Here is a 27,818-nt window from a genome sequence, read left to right as displayed (position 1 = left end):
TGAACTCAGTCAAAGATGTTATTAAATATCAGCTAAAGGAGAGGTCTAGAGCAAGATCCAAAAGGCACCTCTTTACCGAAGAAGTAAAGGCCAAACGAGTTGAAAGAAGTAAGATGCTTTTGTCCATCCTTAATAAAAGTTAACCAATAATTCTATTCTTAGATGAAATCTTTTTCAGTAGAATCTAAATTGAGACAATTGAGTAATTTATTAGAAATTCATGGAAAAATGACATGAAATAAATTAGTTTGCCGAAAGTATTTTCTTGTTTACGATCTATGATTTTTAAAAATTAGTGTAAATTTTAAGGGCGCATACTGTAAATATAGTAATTAAAAGTGCATTGTGTGAAATTTTTAAAGATTTTTAAAGTTTAAAGACAAAATTCTTTTAAATATTTATTTTTAAACTTTTAAAGACAAAATGCGCCTAAAACGAATGCCTTAAAAGTCATAACGAAATTTTTTTGTAGCGTTTGTAATTCGCAAGCACTTAATATCCACTTTTCGCTTCCCTGCAAAGTTCATTTTTATCGCTATTATGAAAACTTTTCTTTATCACAATTCTGATTATCGTACCACCATCTTTAGCTCCGGTAATTTTAATTCCCAGATAGTTTTTCTAAGAATATTCAAAATAATAAATAGAGATCAGTTACATAACATAACTAGTACACATGAGACATATTTACATATATACAAGTTTAGAATAATATTGTTAAATAAACAGAGCTACCCAGGTGTCTCTGTTCTTTTAGTTTTGAACTTTTAGTTCTAAATCCTTTAACTCAATCTCTATTTCAATAGAGAACTTATCATTCTACCATCAAGTTTGTCTCTAGTATTAACATTCACTATATTTTTGCAAGCCATTTAAAATTAGCCTATTGTACTTGCTTCATTTCTGTAACATCAACCTGAATTGAAGCAAGCCGAGAAAAAACCTTACGTGTGCAAGACTGAAGACTGGACTAGATATATCTGTCAAAATATAAAACAAAAAGATCAACAATTAATTGTGACACTAACAATAAATTACAATAAAAAACAAAAAAGTGAAATCAAATTAAAACTTAAGAATCTATATACAATAAAAAAAAAGGAACCAATGGTAATAAAATTGTCTTGTAAAGTAACAGCTTAATATTTTGTAATTGTAACTAAAGGTTACAATTAACACTTTTATTAAAATGTAATAAGGATGTCAATAGCATTTGGGTCCCTCCTTATTTTCCCATTTTGAAGACCCCCTTCCTTCCCCTACTAGAGTAAGAGAGGTCTTTAAAACCTCTTTAATGGACTGCTCTTAATTTCACTTAGTAAAATATAATATTACTCAAGTAACGTCTTGAACCAAACTACTGTCTACTTTACTCCGTTTGGGCTACTTTACTCCGTTTTTTTATGGTTATTTCACTGAAGTTAAATTTAAGCTTAATAAAAAGTTTGCTTTATAAAATAAATTGATTTTTCAAGTTCTTAAATGCTGTTATAACTACTTTATAAACAAAAGAAAAAAAATTTAAGCTTTTAATAGGCACTGAGTGAGGTTTTAAAATTGGTGCAATGTACACATTTTAAAAAATATTTTTTTAAGTTAACAAAAAATATATGTATTGCGGAAAAATCTGAGTTAAGTAAAAAGTTAAGTTCAACAATTTTATAAAACGCTACTTTAAATAATTAAAATACTTTATGTGTTTAAATATATGGTCTTTAAACTCTTTAAAAAAAAAAAAAAAAAAAAAAAGTTCTGAAAGTTTATTTAATTATGAGGTTATTAAACAATTACACTATTAAACAATTCTGGAACTGAGAAGATCCCTCTTTTGCTCAAAATTTTAGGAGGACTTATTCCTCCAATTATTGTATCTCACCTATAAAAAAAATCTTTTTTTTTTCAGGGGCCATTTCCAATGTTTAGTTTTGGCAAAATAAGACTTTCAAACCAATAATTAAAAGCAAATGAATCAAACCAACCTGATTTAGTACTTTGAAAGCGACAATATTTTGGCCCTCCCTCTGTCCATGTATTCTAAATTTTAGTGGCTTTGTACAAAACAAATGGTGGAAGCAATTCACCAGCTGCAAAACCACATCATTAAGGAAGTGCTGGACTTTAAAAAACTACAAACTTTCTCTGGATACTTTATGCCACGACGACATAGCACTCTTCTTTTTCCAGGATCATCAGTTAAGTTAGTTTCGTCTAGGTTACATATGTTTTCTGCAGGTAAGTTTTTCACAATCTCCTTCAAATTTTCAATATATACTCGTATTGTTTCCTCGTTTACTACAGCTCTGCAGCATTTGATTTTTGCATCAAAACGTTCTTTTAGTCTGGGATATCGTGTTAAAAAAGATTTTACCCAATCATTGCCAGGAACATTATTTAAAAACTGTTTAACTTTTTCATCTACTTTGTTTAAGTAGCAGCCCACCGTAAATCTCAAATCCAACTGAGTCAATGAAAAACCAAAATCACTCATGGCTTCAATATATAAAACAAACGACTCTTCTTCAAATCTTGAAAATATAGCCTGTTTACCTGGTCTCATCAAATGTTTTTGGTTTAACTTATTAATAATTGTCTTTCTTGGTATATTAAATTGTTTAGCAGCTATACGTTGACTTAGTGTTCCATTTTTTATTAAATTCAAACATAATTTTAGTGTTTTGGTTGAATAGTTTTTGTAACTACGAGCTGCTATCTTCCTCTTGTAATACCTTACCATCCTTAAAAACAATTTGTATCTGTTAGCAAGATTTAAAACCATAAAATGCTTAAAAATATATAGTCTGAGGTTGCTTTTCACCACTTTTTAGTTTTTGCATAATTTGAACTACTGATAGTTTCTTCGCATAAAAAGACTAAACTTTGCTTAAGTTGATTAAGTTCTTGTGTAGAAACACGCCACTTTTAAAGGAGGAAAAAATCGGTAAAAAAAATAACTTCCATAAATATAAAAAAAAACAACACTTAAGTTGACAGCATTATTCAAAATTAATTCCAAAAATTGAAGATAATGGCCCAACAAACAAAAAAAAATAAGTAAATATATTTAAAAATCAAGATTGTTAACTAGCTGGTGAACTACAAAAACTTTTCAAAATCGGTGCAAAGTAACCCTCGTAGGAGTAAAGTAGCCCCGGTTGACGGTAATGTTTTATTGTCCTGCTACATTAACAAGCCATATTTTTGAAAATTTTCACCTTTCATTGACTATGCTGTAAGCCTGCTTATAAACAATATCTAAGTGTACAATCATTAGTAAAAAAGGATAAAAATTTAAAATGTGGCTTAAAATCAAACCTTTAAACTGTTGTAATAACCAAAATACCTTCATCAGTTATGGCACTAAAGTCTAACATATGTTCAGTAAAAGAAACTTCTTTTAGATATGCCAATAACTGGACATTCAAATGAATGGCCTGATTTTCTTTTTCTAAAACACATTTTTCTGTCATTTTTTGTTAGAAGATCAGAGTCAAAGGCAGATGTGTCCTATTCAGTATTTCCAAAATTTATTCTGGCTTTTTAATGTTCTTTAAATAAATTGATACAGCAAGTTAACAATAAAATATTATAAAAAAAAGTTAAATTATTCAGAAATATTTTTTGGCAAAAAATTGTCTTAACACAAAAGTTAAAACAGTTATTACTAAGCAAATTGTTTTTACCAATAAATTTTGTTTATGTTTAGGCTTACCATAGTGTCCTAAAACTGGTATCAGTTAAACATTCCCAATCATTTTCTGACATTTCTTTATTTTTGGTAGCGTCAGGCTAGAAAGTGTACTCTCTATGGTGGCCAATAACAAAAGCCAATTTATGATTGGTTCCACACCAATCCAGCAAATTGGTGCTATTGCTGCAGATATTTCCTTTGTAAAATAAACTATAGCATATCCCATATCGTTATAATAGTATTTTTAATATTTATTAGCAAAGTGAAATTAAAAACTTTTGAGATATCGTTATGGGTTTAAAATCAATGTTTGTTTTTTTAACATCGAAGAAAATAAATTCAAATAATGATGTAATGTAATGTTTGATTGTTTTACAATCAGATTAGACTCAAAATGCTTTTTGTACAAATAATTATTTTCATAAGCAATAATTTATTATAAATTATAACGTCAAATTAAAAGTAACCTTTCAATTTTCAATCAATACTATAATACTCTCAGAATGTTAAAAAAAGTAAAATTTGTCACCAACCCGTATAAAACAAACTAAAATCGCACAACGCAAAAACCAAAGACTGGTAAGTACTTATATAGCTCGACACTAGGCATGTTCAGAATTACATCATTTTAGAAAATTTAAGGGTAGTGAAAATTTTCCAGCTCCACCAAGTTTAAATAGTCATATAAAACAAAAACATTTGGTTTTTGATTAGTTTTGGTGGAGGATTCAATATAAACTAAAGAAACAATTTCTTCTAACAGCTTTGTAATCTTTTAAGAATAGTTTCCACCATCGCATTTTTCTAAAATATAATTACGTTTACATACAACTGAGATAAAATTACATGCAATTAGTTGTAGCACAATATCTTGCCAATGCCAACTTTAGGTTTGCGGATTGACACGAATGTTGGGATGTTGTGTCAATATTTAGTAATACTTCATATCTCCCTGTTAATGTAAATCTAACCTAATTGTTAAACATAAAATTGTTGATAAAGAGCTTTTTTAAGTTCAAACTTTTTAGCTTTACATTAATATGATAATAAACTATCTTTTAAATATATTGGTTAGGTTTGTTCTGATGGAATGTAGATATTTGAAAATTTAAAACTTTGATGTACTTAAGTCATTTTAATGAAAAACGTTCGTTAGGTTTGTTTATTAAGAGGGCAATATGTAACTTTTACAACGTTGGAAAATATTGAAAGTATATCAGTTCAATATTTTATAGTTTTGTATATTACTAGAAATATACTATAAACTAATATTTTGGTTAGAAATATTGCACCTATGTTGATTACTGGAAGTGGTAGATTGTTACAACGTCAATTCAACATTCATATGATGTATGTAGTTTTAGCATGATAAGCATTAAACCAAAATTGGACTGATGCCTAAAATACCTGCTGCCATTAACTGTTGTGGTTACATTTGGCAAATTATTTCGACAGTGATCTAATATGATCCAATGTGTTTAGCTTTCCATCGTTATCAATCCAAAACTATACATATTGGGTCAACATTGGGTTTAGAATTCCTAATGTGGCTCAAACCACATAAGCTTTAGTTATAAGGTAGTTATTTCAGTTACAAATTATGACTTTTTTAAGTTTTAAATTGTTTTCTTTAACAAAATTAGTTATTTTTGTAAACATCCCAAATTGAGACTTTTCCATCTCTCGAAGCAATGCCAATAATGTTTCCAGTGCTATATGCAATACTACTTATGTTTTGAGTATGATATTTAAGAATAGCTAAAGGCTTCAATCTTTTCCAACCAAATAAACGAACTCTAAAAAAGATCATATAAACTAAAATGGTAATATTTTTTTCTCTTTTCACTCTAAAACCAAATTAATATCCTAAAACTTAATTGACCATATGCCCCAATAATAAAAAACTGTTAACTTCTTACCACCCAAACTCTAACTACTCACATTCCATCCCAACTTCCACAAGCAACAATCTTTTGATCACCTCTTATTGAAAGAATGCTAAAGCCACTACTAACAGTTTCATGTTTTTTAAGTTGGCATAAATGAAATGTCTAGAAAACCAAAGAATTGCAAAGTAATTTGACTAAAATATGTTGAAGTTAATACGAATTGAATTCAGAAAAAAATATTTGCTACAAATAAACTCAGCGCAAAAAATTATAACTTCTTCGAACTATTTTGCTTTAAATAAACGCTTGAGGCATTTTTTAAATTTTTTTTTTTTGATTTTCAGAGAAGGGCATCCTATTTGTGAGGGGACTTTTAAAAGAAGATGTTTATTAAATTGTTATAGATGTCTTTTTTATGAAAAATCATTTTTTAATAACATTTAACATTTGATTACACAATATCTAACTTAATTTCATCGTCTTCATCTTCCTCAACTACATTAAAAGGAACACCTGAAACCATATCTTCCTCTATTACAATGATTTTGCTTGTACACTGTCCTCCTAAGTTAAAGGACCTCTAAAAAAAAGCTTTCCTGGAAACAAAAACGTCAAAATTAATTATACAACAGTTTTAAATTAAAAACCTTTATAGGCATACTTATTTTCTAATAAATGTGGGAGAAATTCTTGTTTTGTTCTCACTTGCAGATTCTTAAATTGTAGAACATTACTGCAATTTAATCATTAATCTTTAATTTCAAATCTGGGTTTTAATTAAGAAGTTTTATAATTAGTCTTTTATAAGATACTAAAAATGTTGTCTAGTAGAAATTTACAGTAAGTTTTACTATGAAAAAATAGCACATCGCAAATATAATAGTGTTTTCAAACAAAAAACAAAATACTGCATAAATAAAAGTTATTTATAAAGTATAAAATATCACAAGCAGTTACAAGTTGATTAATTAATAAATATAAAACCAAAATAACTGTTGAAACTGAGCATTAAAGTGGATGACCAAAAAAAAGTATTCCTCATACTGATTGTAAAATTATAAGGTATGTGAAAAAAAAACCTTTGGCTAGTGCCAGAGTTTCAGAGATACAATTTGAAAATTTGAACTTAATTAATATTTTAGAAAATACTGTTCAGCAATGGTTAGATAATCCAAGATTTTTTAGTTATCGTGCACCAAAAAACCATTCAAATTGGAAAAAAACTAAAAAGCACCTTTGGAGTTTGCAAAGGGTCACAGATATTGGACGGCAGAACAAAGGTAACGAATATTATGGTCAGATGAGTCAATGTTAAACGAAATGTAAGAAGACCAGTTTGCAAACAATTAAAACAAGTAAATACTATTAGAACTATGAAACTAATGTGAAACTATAAATAGTTTCTTTGGATTAGTTTTATTGGATGCAAACTTCAGATAAATCTGAAGTTTGCATCCAATGAAGTTTTTTGATTTTAAACTGATATTCCATTTAAATTCAAGATTGATTTTCTGTGGATTTTTGTTCAAAGTTCTATCATTTGGTTTGCTCAACACTAGTAATTAAATATAAACAGACTGACTTTTATGTATAAAAATGAAGTAAAAAAATAAATTTTTTACCTTAAAACAAAATCAACTCATCTTGCATACTATCAACTGCTAATACACACAATTCTATAGACTCAGCCATTATTTCATTAGATATGCCAGGGTATATCTAATTGATATGCCAAGTCAAGTGGGTGTTTAAACTTTGGCAGGCTAAGGTTTAAACACTTGCTTGACTGTCAGTCTCCATGGGACTGGTTTCATATTTCCAGCATCTCTATATTTGTACTTTCCTTTTTTTTTTTAGAGCACCAGATGTTGTAACTTATTCCACAAACAACTGGCACTTAAATGTTTTTTTATGCATCCTCCCAGCATGATCACACTTTCAATTTTTGATTTTGTCAACACTTTCTTGACATCATCTGTAACATGAGCTTTAAAAGAATCTTGAACTAGTAAATGTTAATAAAGAATTTTATTAAAAATGACTCAAAATTTTGTTATACCAACACAATATCATTTCCTCATTTATCCACTTGTTAGTAAAGCTAGCCACTGAAGATTTTCTGTTAAAGTTATTGTAAATATATATGTAAATAGTATGCTCTTGTTTCTCCCTTTAAATAAGATGAAGGGTTTTAAGCTTTTTCCATACACTTTCCTCGTCAGACAAACAAAAAAACGAACTTTATCATTGTCAATCAATTTGATTGTTTTTCGTATGAATCTGTTTTCTCAAGTGGCATCGGAGACCATATAATTCCAAAGAAATTTTTCTTCCATTTTCTTAAATGCTTTGGTTCCATGTCAAAATGGTAGATCTATTTTTTGCCAGCATAAAAATCAAGACAGAAGATCAATTATTTACCAGCATAAACGACAACTTGTTTTTTTAATTCCATATTATAGAAGAATTTTTTCTTTTGTTTAGAAGCTTACTTTTTCAGCCACCAGCACTCGTTCAAAATATTCCATTCACATGATTTGGAATATTTTGAATGAGTCTGACAGAAACACAACGAAGACTATTGCTTTGTTTGATTTTATTTTGTTTTTTTAAAAGTTCCACAAGGCATTAAAGTAACTGTATATCTCTTTCTAAAAACAATTAACCATTATTTAAAGTACTGCAAGGCACTAAGGAAACTGTCTAACAACAACTAATAATTACTAACAAAAAGCCTGAGAAATATGCCAAGAGTGATTTACAAGGAACACTTAGAATTATTCATTATAGGAAAGGTTTCTTTAATTATTATCATTTTCTATTATCAAAAAAATTAACTGATCATTTTTCAATAATTAAACAATTAAACTGATTGTTGAGTATAATCCAACATTTTTATTTTATCTTTTTGGTCATTTTACAGATGCAAAAATTTAAGGATAAAAAAGCAGCTTTGATTAGTTGTAAATGTTAGCACAAGTTATTCTTTTAAACATTTAAAATGTTATACACTTGAATGTGGTTAACAACAATGTTATATGTTATTAAAACAGCTGACTCAAAATATTTTTATACAGTCTGGAAAAAGTTTGCTTCAAAAATTAGTAAAAGATCCAAGTAAAAAAATGTATCAACATACAGTGGTAATCATAGAAATAGCACACCCCATAATATTTTCTATTAATTAGATTTTATAGTGTTTCTACATATTTAATTTTTTAATGGCATTTCTTATGAGAACTTACAAGATGAAACTTGCATTATTGTTTGGATGTAAAAACAACAATGTGACAATAAAAACTTTATTGCCAAATGTGGTTGTGCGGATGTTCTCATAATATAGCACATGTTAGTCGATTGCTCAAAAAAAGTCAATTTGGAAGAATTGCTGTGAAAAAACCTCTGCTTCATTCAGTAACTAAACAAAAACATTTAGTTTTTATTAAAAACTGGAGACTTTCTAATAAAATTCTTCAGTAAGAATGGAACAAGGAGTTATAAATATTATTTGTAATGCATATTTAATTTTCTTGTAGTAACAGAACATGGGACTAAAACAAAGATTGCTCTGTAAAAAGAAGAATTTTAAATATACTATTTAATGGACTTTGCATTTGCCTAATTTCTCATAAACTAGAGTATTCTAGAAAATTTGTTCAAAACTGTTGTAAATATATTGAAAAATATACACTGATGATAAAATTCAAAAGCCACTGCTGAGAAAAACTTCAACCAATATGGATTGCCAAATTGTTAGGATGTCTAAAAAAGATCCTTTTTTAACTTCCAAAGAAATAAAAACCAAAATTGAGTAAAGTAAAAAAGTAAACAAAAAGATAGTATCACATAGTTGTGTCAGCCCCAACAATTCATTGTTGTTCACAAAAAGCCGGCCTTTGAGGCTGTGTAGCAAAAAAGAAATGTTTCCTTTTGGAAAAACGTTTTATGGACTGATATGTCTAAGTTTAATTGCTTTCAGTCTGATGGGAAAGTATAGTTTAGGCGACTTATATAGCAAGAAAACAGGCCATTTTATACTCTAAAGACGGTAAAGCATGGTGGGTACAATAATAAAGTTTTGAGAGCTAAATGTTCATAAGTTTGAGTGAGTTTGAAAAAAAAAACACTTTTATGTTGTTATTGAAATTTTACTCAATCATACAGGTTTATGATACCTTAAATCAAGTATCAATTTAATTTTAGATTGTCAAAATATGTATAAAAAAAAATTTTTTTTTGAAAAAAACCTAATTTCTGTTATTTTAATGTGCATTTTATACATGCTTATTATTTTAACACGTTTATGAGTCATGTAAAATATCAATTCAAGTCAGTTTTTTACAAAGCATGTTACCACAATACAGAAACTAATTTTATTTTTTTTTATTATTTATTTTTCATATTTTAAATTTTATTTTTTAGTTGAAAAATGGCACCAACTACACAAATATCGATTGAGAAAAGAGTCCAGATTGTTATTTTGAAATAGACCGGCAAATCAAATTGTGAAATTGCAAGAATTTAAAAAATTTCAGAAGCAGTAGTGCGAAGTTGTTTGATTTAATACCATCAAACTAATCGAGTATTAATAGAAAACGTTCTGGGAGACCACCAAAAACAAATAAACACGATAATCGCCGAATTTTGAATGTAAGCAATGAAAATCGATTCAAAACTGCACCTCATATTGCAACTGAAATCAATATACTGGACCCTATATCAGTTTCAACAGTGAAACGTGGATTGCTCAAAAAAGGTCAATTTGGAAGAATTGCTGTGAAAAAACCTCTCGTTCATTCAGTAAACAAAAATGTTTAGTTTTTGCTACAAGACACGAAATTTGGACAACAGATCAATGGAAATCAGTGCTTTGGACTGATAATTCCAAATTTGAAATTTTCGGAAATTAGCAACGACAATTTGTTCGTAGAAAATCAGGTGAAAGTTACAAGCCCGAATGTATTTCACCAACAGTGAAATATGACAGTTGCTCAGTGATGATTTGGGGATGTTTTGGGGATGTTTATTATGGTGTTGGTACGTTAGTCAAAATCGATGGAATAATAAAAAAAGAACAACATCATCAAATACTTGCACGAAGTGCAATTACCTCAGGTTTCGATTTAATTGGCCACGGTTTCTTTTTTCAGCAAGATAATGATCGAAAACATATATCTAAGCTATGTTAAAGATATTTTAAGTCAAAAGAGGATAAGAGGATAAGATAATAAAAATTCTTATCTTTTTAAGATTCTCATCTTTAAAATTCTTTTTTTTTTTAAATCATCGTAAAAATAATTATTTTATTTAAATTTATCTGAATTTTACAAAAAAAAAATTGATTTTATGACGTTAAAGCATAAAATAGTACTTTTCTTAGAACTCGTGCAAACTTTTGAACGGTAGTGTATTCCCTGGCATGGTAAAGGTCTGCTGGTTAAAGCTGATGCAAATTAGGATACAAAGATATATTACATGATGGAGCTGTATACTGATGAGATCCTACCTGTTATTTGGATTTTAATGCATAGCAACAACACAAAACATACCGTATGTTCTAGAATGGCCATCCCAAAGTCCCGATCTGAATTCTATCGAGAAGTTAGCTTCGTGAGATAAACAAACCTCTAAAATTCATGAGTTTTAGGGGAAATTCAAAAAAACTGACATGCCACTACTGTCAAACAATGCCAAAGGCTTGCAGTAATAATAAAGAAAGGCTATTCAAAAAAAATATTAATATTAGTCTTAACGTTTGATGTAGACAGTTAAACATCACTACTTTTTTTGTTTGATGTGACACAACTTTTCATTGATCACAACTTTTCGTTTTTTTTTGTAAACATTTCAATAATTATAATTATACTTCATTTAAAAATGATTTTTTTTTCTTATGGTTTATAGCTAATAAAAGGAAATTATTTACTATTATTTCTTTTTTTTCCTAATAAAGAAAGATATTGCAATGAACGAAATTATGCTAACTGTAACTGTAAGAAAATGTCAGGTGTGCTATTTGTGATCATCACTGTATATCCTAATTACTCTGTAAGTTTTCTATTTTCCTTGGTTTTAGTTAATTAACAACATTAATAACTTCATGGATGTTCCAGCTAATACTAAATCAACATTTAAAACCTTTAAGTTTTAAGCGTTCTTCTTAAAGCATTTTTGTGTTAGAAATAAGATCTAAATATTTGAAACTCTTTAGGATTAGTTCTGTTCTACATAATGATGCTTTATTATGGATGTTCTATGTTATAGATTTCGTTAAGGCTTTATATATGGTTTTATAAAAATAAATGTTGCAGTAAACATTAAAACTATGAAAACCTGCTGTATCAAAGTTTATTTCCTTAACTTTCTAGTGAAAGTTTCCAGAATGTTTGCTAATGCTCTCAAAAACATTGTCATTAAACTAGAGTTGTTGACCGGAATATTTCTTACAATTCCGGAAAAATAAAATTCTTTCGGAAGGATATTGAGAATCAGGAATTTTTTTTCTCGTACCGAATTTCACGAAACAAAAAAAACTGCCGATGTTCATTTCGCAAATGCTACTTACGAAATGTCGCCTTTCGCAAGTTGAATTGTGAAATAAAACTATTTTGATACATACGAAAGTAACGCTTACGGAAGTCGCACTTGCGGAACGAACTCTTTCGCTAAACGACGTTTTGAAGTCTCTAAAAAAATTTTGTTGGCCAAACGAATATAATTGTAAAAAATAAAATTTTTCGAAGTGTCTTCGTAGAGCGCAATGCGCTCTACATAGCCATAAGCTGCTCAGAGCGCAATATTGTACACGCATGCGCAATTATTTTATTATAACAGTGCGATCTATATTTCACAATAAAGCTGGTTAGATAGGCGGTTAGGGTTAAGGTTAGGGTAAGGGTTAGGGTTAGGGATGGGGATGGGGATAGGGATGGGGCTGGGGATAGGGATAGATATAGGGATAGATATAGGGATAGGGATAGATAGATGCAATACTGAAAATAAAATTTTATTATAAACATTTTGGTATATAAAAACTTTGGCCGTTGCTACTTGAAGCGCAATGCGCTCTATGCAGCCATATGCTACTCGGAGCGCAATACTTTGTACGCATGCGCTAATTTTTTTTTTTTTCTTTTTCTTTTTTTTAAATCTTATTAATGTTAACCCTATCCCTATCCCTATATCTATCCCTATCCCGATAGGGATAGATATAGGGATAGGGATAGATATAGGGATACGGATAGATATAGGGATACGGATAGATATAGGGATAGGGTTAACATTAATAAGATTTAAAAAAAAGAAAAAGAAAAAAAAAAAAAATTAGCGCATGCGTACAAAGTATTGCGCTCCGAGTAGCATATGGCTGCATAGAGCGCATTGCGCTTCAAGTAGCAACGGCCAAAGTTTTTATATACCAAAATGTTTATAATAAAATTTTATTTTCAGTATTGCAACATATGAACATTTTAAGGTTTTACTTTTTGAAATAATGATAAAAAACCAAATTTCTTTCGAAACGAAATTCTTTCGCACCGCAACTTGCGAAACGGTTCTTAATAGAAAAACACTTACGAAACGCGGCTAATTATAAATATTTCATTACGTTTTATGAATCAAATAAGTATAATTAACTAGGTAACTAAAATACTAATTATTATAAGTATAATGATATTGATAAGTTTCAGTAAATTTTTATAAATAAACCTAGACTTTCATAAAATATACTAAAATCGTCTTTCAATCAACAAGAGTTAAATAATGAACATAACTTGAATATCATAAACTTTCCCTTTTGGGGGAAAAAAGAAAATTTAGAGCATGTAAGTCATTTGTTTGGGATCATGTAGATTTGCCTCAAAAAAATAATACATTTGTAATATGTCAACATTGCAAAATCTCGAGGACAATAGTAAATGGAAAATAAAATGGTCCGGCGATTCCACAAGCAACATAATCTGGCATCTAAAATCTGTTCATAAAATATTTGGACCATCAAATTGTAATATCAAAAGACAAGAACTAGATGTTCTTTACGATTTAGATTTGGAAAAAAATGAAGAAATAGAAGTTGATGAAAACAGCTACATTATTAAAAGGTTTACATTAAAAAGACAAGAAGTTATAACTGAGAAATTGCTTGATTTCCTTCTGAAATACAACATGCCGATGTGCCTTGTAAATCACCAATTATTTATTGATTTTGTTCAAAGTTTAAATCAAGATTACAAACTGCCTCAACGACAAACAATATCATATACTTTAGTTCCGAAAATGGTAAGTATTTTATACAAATACATACATACATACATACATACATACATACATACATACATACATACATACATACATACATACATACATACATACATACATACATACATACATACATACATACATACAGATATATATGTAAAAACTATTGATGAGTCATTTAACAACATTATTTAAGTAATAAATAATAATATTTTTTTGTAACATAATTTAATAACAACAGTTTAATGAATGCCCTTCGAGTCTGTTCCGTAAGCTCCTTCGTAAGGAACATTCCGAAACGCTCCTTCCGTAAGGAATAGTTTCGCAAGTATTCTTTCGAAATGATTTGTTTCGCAAGTTTCTTTTCGTAAAGAGTTATTACGGAATAATAATTATTTATTTTTTTCGAATAACGCATTACGGAAGGTGAATTTGCGCAAGAACAACTTCCGCAATAGCAACTTGAAATACGGAAGATAAAAATGTGAAATTTTCGTAAGTTTTTGTTTACGGCGAACAACCCTACATTTAACATAAATTTAAATCGCCTATTTTACTTTTTGTACTTTACAATTGATTTTTTGAGCAACTTTTTAACAAAGTTACCAATAATCATTATCTTCTTAATTATTTTTTTTTCTAAAGATTCTCATTTTAAACTTATTATAAAAAAAAAAAAATTTCAAAATTCAAATATGATCCCTGAAATTTTTTAAACCCAAAACATATTTGATGTCTAATAATAAGATGTCTAATAAGACTTGTCTAATAATGAATCAAAGCATTCTTGAAATATGAATTTTTGTCAAATGCATTATTTAAGTAATGCATTTGAACTTACTTTTAAAATCCAAAATTCTTAACTTCCAATATAATTTTAAATATTTTGAAAAAAAAAAAAAAAAAAAATTCTTATATGAATAAAAGCAAATATACCAAAAAAACTGCACTTCATGCAAATTACCTCATCTATGGCATGCACAAGGATTGTGTTTCCTGTTGATGCTGTGATTACTTTAATGCCATCAGTATCAATGCTCATCACTTAAAAAACATTTAAAATGAGTTTCTTTGAAAACTTTTACAAAAATGAATTTGTATTTATACAAATACATTTCTTTTAAAAAAAAAAGAAATGTATTTGTATAAATATATTTTTTAAAGCGTGGTTCCAATGATTGTCTTAATTTTTGTCTCAAATTTTAATTTTAACTTCTTTTAACATCCTTAAATAAAAATAACATAAAACTTTTAGTTAAAGCTTGATATTTTGAAAAGTGAAAAAAGAAAACCATGTTATAGGAGTGATTCATTGCATTAAGTACTAATCTGTTGTCAAAATGTTGAGCACAGTTTCAAACGATTTCATATTTTCAATTACATTTTGTATCTGGTTGCAAAATTTAGTTATGAAAAACATTTTAGTTTTCTTTATTTCAAAAATCATTTTCTTACAGATTTTCTTTATCTTGTATGTTTTTTTATTTCAGATTATACAATAATCTGAAATAAAAAAAACAGAGGAAATTGAAATAGCTCCAATTTTATTAGGATAAAATTCTACAAAATGGCTAAAAACTGTTTAAATGTAGTGACTAATTATACCACACTATGGTCACCTTTAAGTGGTTCTTGTAACAAGTTAAATGAGGAAAACAGGTTTTCAATGCCCCTAAAGCTGCAAAAATAATTAAAGTGGAATATTACTTTAAAACAGTATACTCAGAAAAAGATAACTATTTTAAAAAAAGAGTTTATGAAAATAAATTATGAAACAAAAAATTAAAAATGATTTTTAGTTATAAATGTGAATACTCAAAATAATTATTTTATTGCTACAACAATACTCATTGCTTATTTCATAACATAAAAAACTAGCCTACTGATTTTTTCCCATAAAAACCATTAGACCTGGCCATGCAATTTAAACAAGCTATGTTTTTATTATTATTTAAAAAATCAAGAATGGAATTTGCAAATGAAACAAAAGAACTCAGGGTGACAGGTTTTGTTTTGAATAAAACTTTCATAAAAAATTTGTTAATTTTTATTAAAAAACTTTCAATGTTTTCTTTTTACTTCGAAAACCGAAAAACAACTTAAAAACAAAAACAACTGCTTAAATTATTTTCCAAAACTAATATAATGCATGTTCTTAACTAAAATGTAAATCAATAACAAAAAGTAGGGGAAGCTTGTGTACCAAGGGCTGGATTTTTTCAATGTCCCAATTTAAGGCCTAAGACTTGCCTTAAAATGGTAAAACTGAAATCAACATAAAGTTTTATATAAAATCATTGTATCATAAAGAATTGTTAAACAAACCTGGATCTTCATAAATTTGCTCTTTATGCAGCATCAAACACTTAAACACATTCCACAAACAAATACTGCCATCTTCATATGCAGATAACAAATATAAAAGATTATCTCTTGTAAATAATATACATTTCATGACCATACCTATAATGAGAAAGTGCTAAAATCATAATCAAATAATGTTTAAAAATTAAAATACTGTAAAAATAAAAAGTGAAAAAAAATGAAGAAAAACTGACAACAATAAAGTAAAAAAATAGCAAATTAACTTTAAAAAAAAGAGTTTCCATACCAACTTTGCCATCAGGTTTCATCTTATATATAACATTTTGTGTAAAATTAGCAGTGGTAACAGAAACCTCAATGAAATAATTTAAAATAATTTATTGTGCATTTGTGACATAATGTACAGTAGGCAACAGTGCACAGAGAGAATTTCTATTTTGAAAAAATTTCAGTACCATTTTATAGGTTTAGTTCCTTATAAATACTATGATAAATTTAATGTTAAAACTTTTTATAACTTGTTTTTAATTTAAATTTTATGTAAAATCAATTAAATATAATGCATGATTTGAAAATTCTTTACTTTACAAGATTGCCATTTTTTTTATGATTCATATTCAATAAGTCACAAAAAATATTATCAAAAAAAAAAAAAAATTACTAAGAGTTCTTGAATTTCTGTATCTAATACTCAGGTGATTTAAGGCCAGTCTAAATTTTTATGGTAGTTCGTCCTACCTTCTATAACTTCATTTTTTAAAAAAACTGTTTTTTGAAAATTTGTTGTCTAAGCTGAATAATACTTAGCAAAAGTTGGGCTAAGTTGAAAAAAATGTTATTGACAAAAATATAGTGGATGACTCATATTGTCCTTAAACTTAAAGATGAATGTTTCAAAAGATAAGAGTTTAAATTGTTAAGCACAATTTTTCTAGTTATCTACTAAAGCTAAAAGACATCGATATTGAATTATATTGTTTTTTCATACTTTGATTCAGAAGGTAGGGTAGAAAATCCGACGTTTAATTATTTCTTTCAAAGACATACAATGAAGTGTCGAGAACTTGGTAATACTTAGCGATTTTGTTTTGAAAGGCTTTTTGATGACTGCATAAACAGAATGGTTTCTTTCGGTGGAAGTTATTTGCAATAAACAAAATAAAGCGTGTGGTCATTATATGTACATATAAATAAATATATATATATATATATATATATATATATATATATATATATATATATATATATATATATATATATATATATATATATATATATACATATATAAATTTATTATTTTTAATTGGTATTTAGAATTAAATAAATTTAATTAATAAGTTTGCTCATTTGTTTTTATAATTTTTTAAAAGGTACTTATTTTCATGTCTACATTTAGAAATAAGTTCAGTTTTTTTTACTTAGTAAATTTTCTTGATCTAAGTAATAATTTCAAACTTTTTTGTTAACAAAATATCATTTTTGAGATATGTTATTATAGGTAGGCGCAGTTTTTAGAATAGACCAGTTTAATTTAAAGTTAATATTTTTTTCTTTTAGTTGCCAAATATATTTTGACAGAATAGTCTCTTTTGAGTACTTTTCATGATTTTTTTATTTTTTAATGTAGTTGATAGAACTTCCTAGTCAAAGAAATCAATCACTATTTTACAATGCTTACTATATAACTAAAAAAAAATTATTTCCAAGTATATTTTATAATTATATAGAAATGTGATTTATTTTACTATAGGAGGATGGATCCTGCTTAAATACAAAACATTGAAATTTGACTGATAGCATATTTAATTTGTATAGTATAGATTAATAAAACTGGAGAAAATGAAGAAAAAGAAAAGGTTTATTTAACAAGAATGAAAATATTGCGAGAAAGAAAAAGATTTAGATTGAAAATAAATAAATTAACAAAATCAGCAGAAGTCTTTAGTAGACTGTTGACACAACGAATTTAACCGATTTATTTGGAAGAAATAGAAATCGATTTATTAAATTCTTTTGTAGTAAAATTTTTATTATTCAAAATACATTATAAATCAATGACAACAAATGCATGGACATTAGTTGAATTAACAAGTAATTTTTATTAAAAGCAGCTAAATAAGTTTAAAGATTATGGTAATTGTTGAATGTTTATATACATCAAAATGAATTGGAAAAACCTTTGTGATTGGTTTTGAAAACATCCTTTGTGATATTATTGGAGTAATAGTTTAAATTCTAGTAATTATTTTTTGTTAAATAGGATTTGATTTGTATTGATTATCATTTTTTAATTTATCATAATTTTTTATTCATTTTGTTTTAACAATAATCATCCAGTTAATTGATTTATTGATTTTTTGTTTGTTTAGATATTATCTAGATTATCTAGATATTGTTTAGATATTATATATATATATATATATATATATATATATATATATATATATATATATATATATATATATATATATATATATATATATATATATATATATATACGCTGCCATTTTCTCTTTTTTCAGAATCGTCAAGAAGTCTTTCTATTTTCTTGTTCTTTAAGAACATTGAGCACTTTTTATTTTCTATGTTCTGTTCTGAATAATGAGCACTAATTTTGTAAAATACACTAACACAATTTACATCCAATTTAAAAAAGCTATTGTAAATAATAAGTATTCAAGATTTGAATAATAAATAATGTGATTTGTTAAAAATCATTGTATTATATACTAATTCATAACATCTTATGTACTCAAAAAATTAGAAAACTTTCTTGTCGGACTTTTTTTAGTCACCGCTTTTATTATAAACGTTTAGAAAAATCCCGCGGGATCTGAACGGCACAATTTTACGTCACTCTCAGATAAACGAAACAAACCCGAAATTTACGGAGACTGGCCTTAAACTACATGAGTATGTAAGAAGCATTCAAAAATTCAAATGAAAACTCTTGACCATTCAATAAATTTTGGGTTTTCTCATCTTCATAAGTGGATTTTAAAATCCCTATTACATATTAGTCACTGAATTTCATTATATATTTTATATTATTACAGAACTCCATTCATTACATATTTATAGAATTTCATTACATTCATCACAGATTTACAGGATTTCATTGAGCTGTGACTAGGAAGAGTAATATCATTTTTTTAAGAAATAGACCAAAAAGAAACTCAGAAAGCACAGAAAACTCAAATGGTATAAATGCAGTAAGACAAACACTTTGAATTTAAAAAAGATAATAACATCTGCCATTCTTAATACACCTGAGAAAACCATCAAAAGATTGCATATGATTCTTATTTTAATAAGTTTCTCATTTAAATTTAATGCTGATATATTTTCAAAAATACTGCCATGAAACAGTTAGACCTTACTACTATCCTTGATATTAAATGCTCTAAAGCATCCACAAGTTCTTTGTTCATAAGCATCAGACACAGCAGACTTTAAACTACTAATATGCATGATGCCAGAGAAAGCAAAAAAAAGCAAGAACTAAATATTTCACAAATTTCAAGAGAATTTCTCATACCAAGTGTCATGGGAAATTACTGATCATCATGATGATGAATAGAATGTCATTATGCATTTCAGATATTCTAAGTACACAATAGAAACCAAAAAAAAAAATTGATATAGCCATTAAATCTACAATAAGAAAATTAGTCTAGTTAATAAATTTGATATTAGTTTATTTTTATGAATTAAAACTCAATTATTTTCTTGAAAATTTTGCAATTCTGGCCCACTGTACAAAAAAAAAAAAAAATTATTTTAAAACTTTTAATCTCATTAACAGTTCTATTTTACATATTACAGTTTTTGCTTATCATAAATTTGAAATCAGAAGGAAAATCTTAAAAAAAAGGTAAATACTATTTTTGCACATTTGCTTTTCTGTTCTGAAGTAAGAGATTTATACAAAAAAAAAAAAGAAAAAACAAAACAAAACAAAAACTATTTAATGCATAAACTTTGGTAAGTTTAGTAGGATAAATAATTAACAATACGCACTTGAATGTCCCCAAAAAATTTTTTTAGGTTCGAAATATATCCTGGTTATATGCATAATAACAAGCAATTTTACCAAATTAAAGGGTTTAAGGACCCTTAGAAGTGTTACAGGCATTTTTGGATTTTTTTATATGGTTTTTCACGTAAATGATATATTTCCACCTCTTTCTCATTTATTTATTTTGAATTTATAAATAAGCAAGTATGATTTTTAATACTATTACAGAGAATATATAAAATACATCAGTTAAATCAATATAACAATAAAGTTTATATTTTTTAGATGTATAAATAAATAGTAATATGGAAATAAACAACGCAGAAGAACAAGCTGTAAAAAAAGAATATTTTAAGATGTGGAAAAAAAATTTAACAAAGCGGTAGAAAACCCAAAGAGACCATTTTATCTTTTGAACAAACCAATTTTAGAGCTTCCCAAATACCAGTTGCCAACAAATAGTGACATTTTAAGAAGATATCGCCTTATTATTTCCTCAAAGCAATTAAGGTATAAGTCAACAAAATCAAATATTAGTTGCTCCATGCAAAAAGAAGGGTGTCAGCTAAAATGTCAACTCCCTGGTGCAAAACGTGAGACAAGTATTAAAGATTGTCAAAGAACAAGTAAATATCTGGTGTAGAGCGGGTTTTCAAAAAGACTTCTTGATGAAAACTTGGACCATTAGAGATAAGATTGAAAAGCTCAATAAAAAATGGAGAAAGCAAACAGATCTTAAAAATCTTCTTAATATGTTTACAATAAACAAATTTTTTAATATTTTAACTGTCAATGTCTTTTAAAGTTGTAAATGTGTAAATTATATCTTTTTCTTCTTCTTCATATTAGATTGAACTTCTTTTTAAAAGAAAATCTTTTGATTCTTGAAACCAACTATAAAAAAACTTCAAATTAGCTTTTTGACATAGGCTGCAAAAATATTATAATGAAAATCAAAGCTGACCGCAATAGATCACCTGATGCCATTAAAGAGGACATTGAATTCTTAACCAACCAAAAGTTGCCTAGAAAAATGTATATAGCTGAGGATAATGACATGATTTACTGAAAGAGAATCAAACGTAGGAATGAGTTAGATAAAAAACTTGAAATGTTAATAGAGGATAAAAATTTATTTGAAAATCATATTGTCTCTGATTCTGATACAGAACCAATATATTTTGAGCCAAGTTCATTTAATGATTCATGTATCTAGTGAAGAAAATAAAAAATTCCCTATACCATTAACAAGAAAAAAAAAGGATTTGATGAGCTGCACCTGTCAATATCAGGGGATGGATTAATAAAAGCGACAAGTCACTACAAGATTTAATCTTGGTGTAAGAGGTCACAGCAACTCTTTCTTCAATTCTGAAACATGCAGGGCATAATTTGAAGATATTGTTTTGTCAAAATCTGGAACCCACAGAAAAAGATTTCATATTATCAAAAGCAAAGGAGAAGAAATTAGAAATAGTTATAAAAATGTTTTAATTGGTAAGAAACTCTTGCTTCACTTTGATAGTTAATTGTGTAATGAATGGGATCTTAAAAATAATATTACTGTTAAAATGGAAAGGATTGCAGCAAGTATAATGGCTCCTGAGGAAGATGCTAGGAGTGTTCCAGGTAAATTCATCTAAAGGCAAAGACCAAGCAAAACAAATAAAAAAGGTACTAGAAGATTTTGAAATTGAAAATAACATTTTTGCTATTACTGACACAACTACTTCAAACACATAATGGAGATATTGAATATATATGTAATTATGTTGTCAGGAAGCACATTATGTGGCTTTTATGTCGTCAACACATATGTGAGACACATCAGACATTTAGTGCAACTGTGCAACAGGAAAGACTAAGGCACCAAACAAACAGCTGTTTTCAAACTTTAAAAAAATATTGGTCTGAAAATTTTCAGGTATGCAATGGAGATATTAACTCATTAGACAGATTTAATTTCAACATTTTAAAAATTAATTCTTACATGCATTAGATTGAACAAGAAGCTAAAGAATACTTAGGAAATCTCATTACACTAAAAAGATTTCCCAAGATAAGAACAGACTGTATAAGGATATGTGAACAAGGCTCTTTCTATTTGGGTAACAAAGTACCAAACTTCTACCTTCATCAATAAAAAAAGAGTGGATAAAAGAATGAAAAAGAGTGATTTAAACAACATAGCTCCTTAGCAAAAAATATTTTAGATAATGTAATTTTTTTTTCAACTCTAATAAAACAAAAAATATTTTGAACCAAAAGAAACTTTTTTTCTTCGGATTGTTTTATTATTTAAGTATTAGACATTTTGAAGAGAAACAGAAATCTTCACCTTACACTTCCTAAAGGTTTAAAGACCTAAAATTTTGAAATTTTCTTTTATTTAAGGTATATAACCAGGATATGTTTTGAACCTCTTGGTTCTGTGAAAAAGTTGTGTCTTTGGGACACCCTAATATGACTTTACTTTGTAAAAAAAATCCCTAAATGGATAATATTGCATTGACTTTTTCATAATAGAAGATTTAAAAAAAAAAAAGAAATTTCAATTTACAAAAATATTTTTCTTTTACTATGATAAAAGATTATAGAATAAAACAGTCCCCCCTCCTCACTCCCTTTCAGAAAAAACTGATTTAAAAAAAACCTCTGAATCAGAAGATGGGAAAGCAAGCCAATAATGATTATCTAAAAGAAAGGAATAAATTGAAAGTCTAAACTCCTATCTATTATACTTTCCTTTCTATAATTATATTCTAAGCAGTTTTAATGCAACAGATACAAAGTTGAAGAAATAACAAAATTTACTTTTGTATCTTATACATCAAAGGAAACAGAACAACTTTGTGCTGGGCATATAAAACTTAACTTAATACCAGTATTGAGCCACCATCTTAAATTATTTAATAAAAAAAAGAAGCAAAAAACAACAAACTGTTTTATATCGTAGATTTAAAAAAAAATAAAAAGAATCTCATAAAAAGGATGACCTTCTTGTTTTAGTACATTAATGGAGGCAAATCCCACATTATGAACTACCATTGAATGTTGGAAACACAGCTCAGTTTCCACAACTCTATAAAACTGGACTAATCCTGAACGACTATGGCTAAAAAAAAATTAATTTTCCAATAAAGTTTACAAACTAATTTTGCTTTAATTTGAAAACACAACCATTTTTAACTCTTGTATAACTTAAATTCAATACACAAAAATTTAACCTATTACATATCAATGTATAAATTATGCAAAATAAATTCTTGATTAAACTCTTGAAATAAACCATAAATTCTCCTATTTGAAAAACGTTAATGGGCAATATGGGCAAGAAAAACCCAGGAGAAAAAAGTTTCTGATTTATAGAGGCAAACTTTCTTTTTTTATTTATATGATAAGAAATAGAACAATAATGACATTACAACTATACAGAGAAAGGCAAAACTACTCAACTTAATTAAGAAACTAATATATTCTTGGCCATAATCAGTTTCTTGCTCCTCTGAGTATGCCAATAGCCAAAGGAAATAGGGAACCTTAGAAAAAGACCAAGGTCCCTGTTATTAATGTGTTTCTGTGAAATATAGCTCTCCTTTCATCACTTGTATTTGTAAAATTGTACTCAAGATCTGCATTATAGGGTGATAAAAGTGTGATATATAATTAATTAATAAGTGCACTTTTATACTTTTGAATGGGTCCAACATGCAGAAATAACTATTGCTTAGGTGGTCATTACCTACCAAAATCTTGGAATAGCAACTTTCATTATCCTCTTTTGTCCTCTGCACTGTTAGTATTGTAAATAGAATTAAGTTTGAGTGCTCTAAAAGATCCCTGGAAGTTGTAAAAATTTCTGGAACATTCTAAATGCTTTTGGAAAGTTGTCACAGTTTCAGAAGATTCTAAGAGTTTATTCAGCATTACATGCAAAAACAAACATTAGAGAAGACAGAAAAATTACTACAAAACCAATGTTTTTTTGGACCAATGGCCAATTTCCATTTACTTTAGACAAAGAAATAGGAAAATACTTTAAACCCATGGGCAAAGATAAAGGTTAATTTATCCAATTAATTGCTTATCAATAGATTTTTTTAAATTGATTAATTGTTAACCAATTAACAATTAATCAATTTAAAAAAATCTATTGATAAGCAATTAATTTGCAAACAATTACTTGATTAACTTGTAGTTTTATTCATGTATCATTTAGAGTACAAACATAAAATTTTACCAACCAAAATTGTTTCAAAAAAGCCAAAAACTATACATCCTAATACTTCTACCTACTTAAACAAAATAAGTAACAAAGCTAAAGAAGTATAAGCTTGTTTAACAGCTGTAGATCAAATTCCTTTTGCAACTTTGGCCAATATTAGTGATATTAAAAACGGCTGGAAAGCTAAAAAAATTCCTGATGATTGACATGCTATATAAGCAATTGTTATGAAGTATGAAAACTCAATGATGTTAAAAATTGCTCAGGAGCTTCAATGAAAAAAATAAATAAATAAAAAATTAAATGGAGAAAGATTTTTAATTTCTCTTAAATAATGGACTTCAGGTGGAACTAGAAGATACTTGTGTCCTAATGTAATATTTTCAAAAAAATGTTACTATGGTCTAGGAATGATAAAAATAAATGGTTCAATGTCTTCAGAAAAAGCAGTTATTATTGTTATTGGCAAAATGAATGCATTCAAACTGAACTTGACCAATCATATCTTTGGATGTGTTACTGATGGCACACCAGTCATGAAGAAAATGGGACAAGAAATGAAAGTTAACCACCAACTTTGCCATTGCCGTAGGATTTATCTTGTAACATGTGATATTCTTTATAAGAAAAAAAATTTAACAATGGAAACAACTTATTAGTGATGAGGATAATGAGAATGAAAAATGCTGGAATGAAGAAAGCAATAAGAAATGATTGATAAGGGAATCCAGTTTAATGAGGACAATGGTATTCTTATATCAAAGGTTTGTAAAACAGTCAAGATGAATAGAAAATCACCACTTAAAAATGATCTTCTTCAAAAAATTTGTAGAACTAATTTGAAAAAAGATCTTAAGCTAATTCTGGATGTTAAAACAAGATGGAATTCTTAATCAGTTTGTTAAAATGATCCTTGGAATTAGAAAATGTTTTTGAAAAGCTCTTGGGGATATATCCAGAACAAATTTGATTTTAAAAGAAGAAGAAATAAAACACATCTCTGATATTGTTCAGGCTCTTAATATTTTAGAGCTAAGTGTTATTGCATTAAGGAAAAGAGACTGAGATCTGATAAAATTTTTTGATTTAACTAAAAAATCTTAGAGAGCAAAATTTATTTACTGCTGTCTAAGAGAGAATTAATGAAAGAAGAAATTATAAATGTGTTAGTTTAGTTTGCTATTTAGACAATCCGAATGAATATAAATCAGACTCAGAATTACCAGATAATCTTTTAAAGTACCCAAATAAAAATGAAATTGGTAAAACAACAGGAAGTATATGTAAATTTATTTCTACATGAGAATAATCAAAGAAAAAAAAAAACTAGAAGTTGAAGTAGCATCTGAGTTTAAATACACTCCCGATATGGAACAAATGAGAAAAAAACTAAAGCTGAAGAACTAGCAGAAATTATATCACCTTCAACTTCAATAATAGGAAGAACTGAAGGACTAATTTGTAATTCATTACCTCAAGAAATTTTGACATATGTTATATGTGAAAAGGCAGTACTTGAAAGAATTGGAAAAGGCCATTAGCTCTAGAAAAAAAACTTTCATAATCATTTTAATAATTATAAAAATCAAGTTGTTAAACTCAACCTGATGAAAATATTACCCAATTAGGTAAGAATTTTTGTAGAGTTGAATAATATCTGCATATAATATTTCATGAACCCCTGCCTCTATATGAAGTACAGGTCGCTTAGTATTTAAGTTCCAAACTTCAATTAAACCATTTTGTGAGCTAAAATTGAAAAAAAACAAAAATAATAATATTAGATAAGAAAGCACAAGGCAAAACACTTATTTAAAAAGAACTTGATGTCATTTATTGTATAACATTGATTTATTTGGAAAAAAAAAAAAAAAAAAAAAAAAAAACATCACCCAGTTATTAGAACCTCTACTGAACCAAGAAAAGAAAATTTCAGGGTAGTAACACTAGAGTGTGTTCTCAAAATGAATAATGGGTCAGGGTCATTGAGTGCCATAAATACTAAATAAATTAGAAACCCTTTAGGTTAAAGTAAATTATATAGATATATTTATCAAATATATTAAAATATTTGTAAAACAAAATTGTCAGTTACACATTTTAATTTTAAATTTCTTTTCAATAGCTAATAAAAAAAATGAACTTACATGCATTAAAAAAATATTCATAAATAGTAAAAATCCAGATAAGATACAAGTAGAATATAATTTTAAAATAACCTAAAAAATATAATTTAAAAATAACCTAAAAAATAGTGAACTGCATTTTTTTTCAGATTAATATTTTTCTGATGCAAAATTTTTTAGACAAAAATAAAACTTGTCATTTTTTAACATGTAAGACAAAACCTGAAATAAAACATAATTTTGTTTTAAAAAATTTATGGCAGGGTAATGTCATCAAAAATCAAAAAAGAAATTTTTTATAAAGTATTTGCATAAAATAGTCATTTAAATAAGCATAATCATATCTTGCATAAAAATATTTATATATGTAAATACCTGGTGCAAGAGGTAAATAGACTTTAAATTTATATATAATTTACTTAAATTTATATATAATTTACTTAAAATTTATATATAATTTACCAAATATAAGTCAGAAAACATTTTACAGCATATTTAAAAACCTGTATTTAGAAACTATTTATAAGTTTGATCATTTTTTATTTGTAAATATGCTTTTCTGCTAGAGATAGCTTGATTAATCCACAATAATTCTAGACAGAGCTCTTCTTTCTTTAAGACTACTGAATTATCGCTGATAACTGTAAAATCACCATCAAAACTACTTTCTTTGTTAAATGATCTGTTTGTTAACCAGCTCTCTGATAAAACTTTACACTTTCCTTCAAAATTTTTTTCTGGATTAAGTTCTTCTTTCTTTAAAGGTGAACTGCAATTTTGAACATTATTAGAGAATTGTGTTTCGAAAAGCTTTATATTTTTATTGTGGTATGCAACTAATTCATCACTATTGATGATTTTTTTTAACTCAGAAGAATTACTTTTACTTTTTAAAAGTCCTTTTGAATTAAGAAACATATTTTTATCTCTGGATTTGGCTGCAGGTTTTCTTATCCTAAAAAAGCAATCACAACTTTCTTTGTCAAAGGAAGGCATACACAAAGATTGAAATGGAAAAAACACATCTGTTTTTTCTCCCACTTGATTGTCAATAAGTCTTACAATGTTCATATATTCCTGCCTTGTTTCCTTCAACTTTTTGCGAACTTTATAGCCTCTCCATAATCTTTGAATCTTTAAAATATGTTCACCAATATCATTATGCATGTTTCTAGAAAAAAAAAAAAAAAAAAAAAAAAAAGCATAAATAAAGTAAAAAAGCAAAAATAGAGATAAATATTCAAGACATAAATAGTTGAATACAATTAGCAGAAGAAAAATAAAATAATAC

General features: G+C 27.2%; 1 protein-coding gene across 5 annotated transcripts; it reads right to left on the bottom strand.

Moving 5' to 3' along the window:
* Nucleotides 1-829: 829 nt before the first annotated feature.
* On the bottom strand, nt 830-26,621 carry LOC145193947 (guanine nucleotide-binding protein subunit beta-like protein 1). 5 transcript variants are annotated; one of them, XM_090069273.1, is made up of 10 exons: nt 26,549-26,621; nt 26,294-26,402; nt 26,022-26,150; nt 23,173-23,291; nt 22,830-22,870; nt 16,445-16,511; nt 16,159-16,296; nt 14,798-14,877; nt 5,630-5,739; nt 5,212-5,484 (listed from the first exon to the last, which is right to left on the bottom strand). In XM_090069273.1, the coding sequence occupies exons 2-10, from the start codon at nt 26,395-26,397 to the stop codon at nt 5,328-5,330; spliced, it is 945 nt and encodes a 314-aa protein (XP_089925399.1). In that variant the 5' UTR covers nt 26,398-26,402; nt 26,549-26,621; the 3' UTR covers nt 5,212-5,327. The 5 variants fall into 5 exon arrangements, with proteins under 5 accessions (XP_089925402.1, XP_089925401.1, XP_089925399.1 ...); XM_090069274.1 differs by having other exon boundaries at nt 5,349-5,484; nt 5,608-5,739; XM_090069276.1 differs by lacking the exons at nt 5,212-5,484; nt 5,630-5,739 and adding an exon at nt 830-980.
* Nucleotides 26,622-27,818: the final 1,197 nt, after the last annotated feature.

The sequence above is a fragment of the Hydra viridissima genome, unplaced genomic scaffold (genome assembly GCF_058129835.1).
Source record: "Hydra viridissima isolate aposymbiotic clone 2 unplaced genomic scaffold, HvirCarnegie_v1 scaffold_12, whole genome shotgun sequence".
Classification (NCBI taxonomy): Eukaryota; Metazoa; Cnidaria; class Hydrozoa; order Anthoathecata; family Hydridae; genus Hydra; species Hydra viridissima.
Note: the sequence above shows the minus strand (reverse complement) of the source record. Positions and strands in the feature narration are given on the sequence as shown.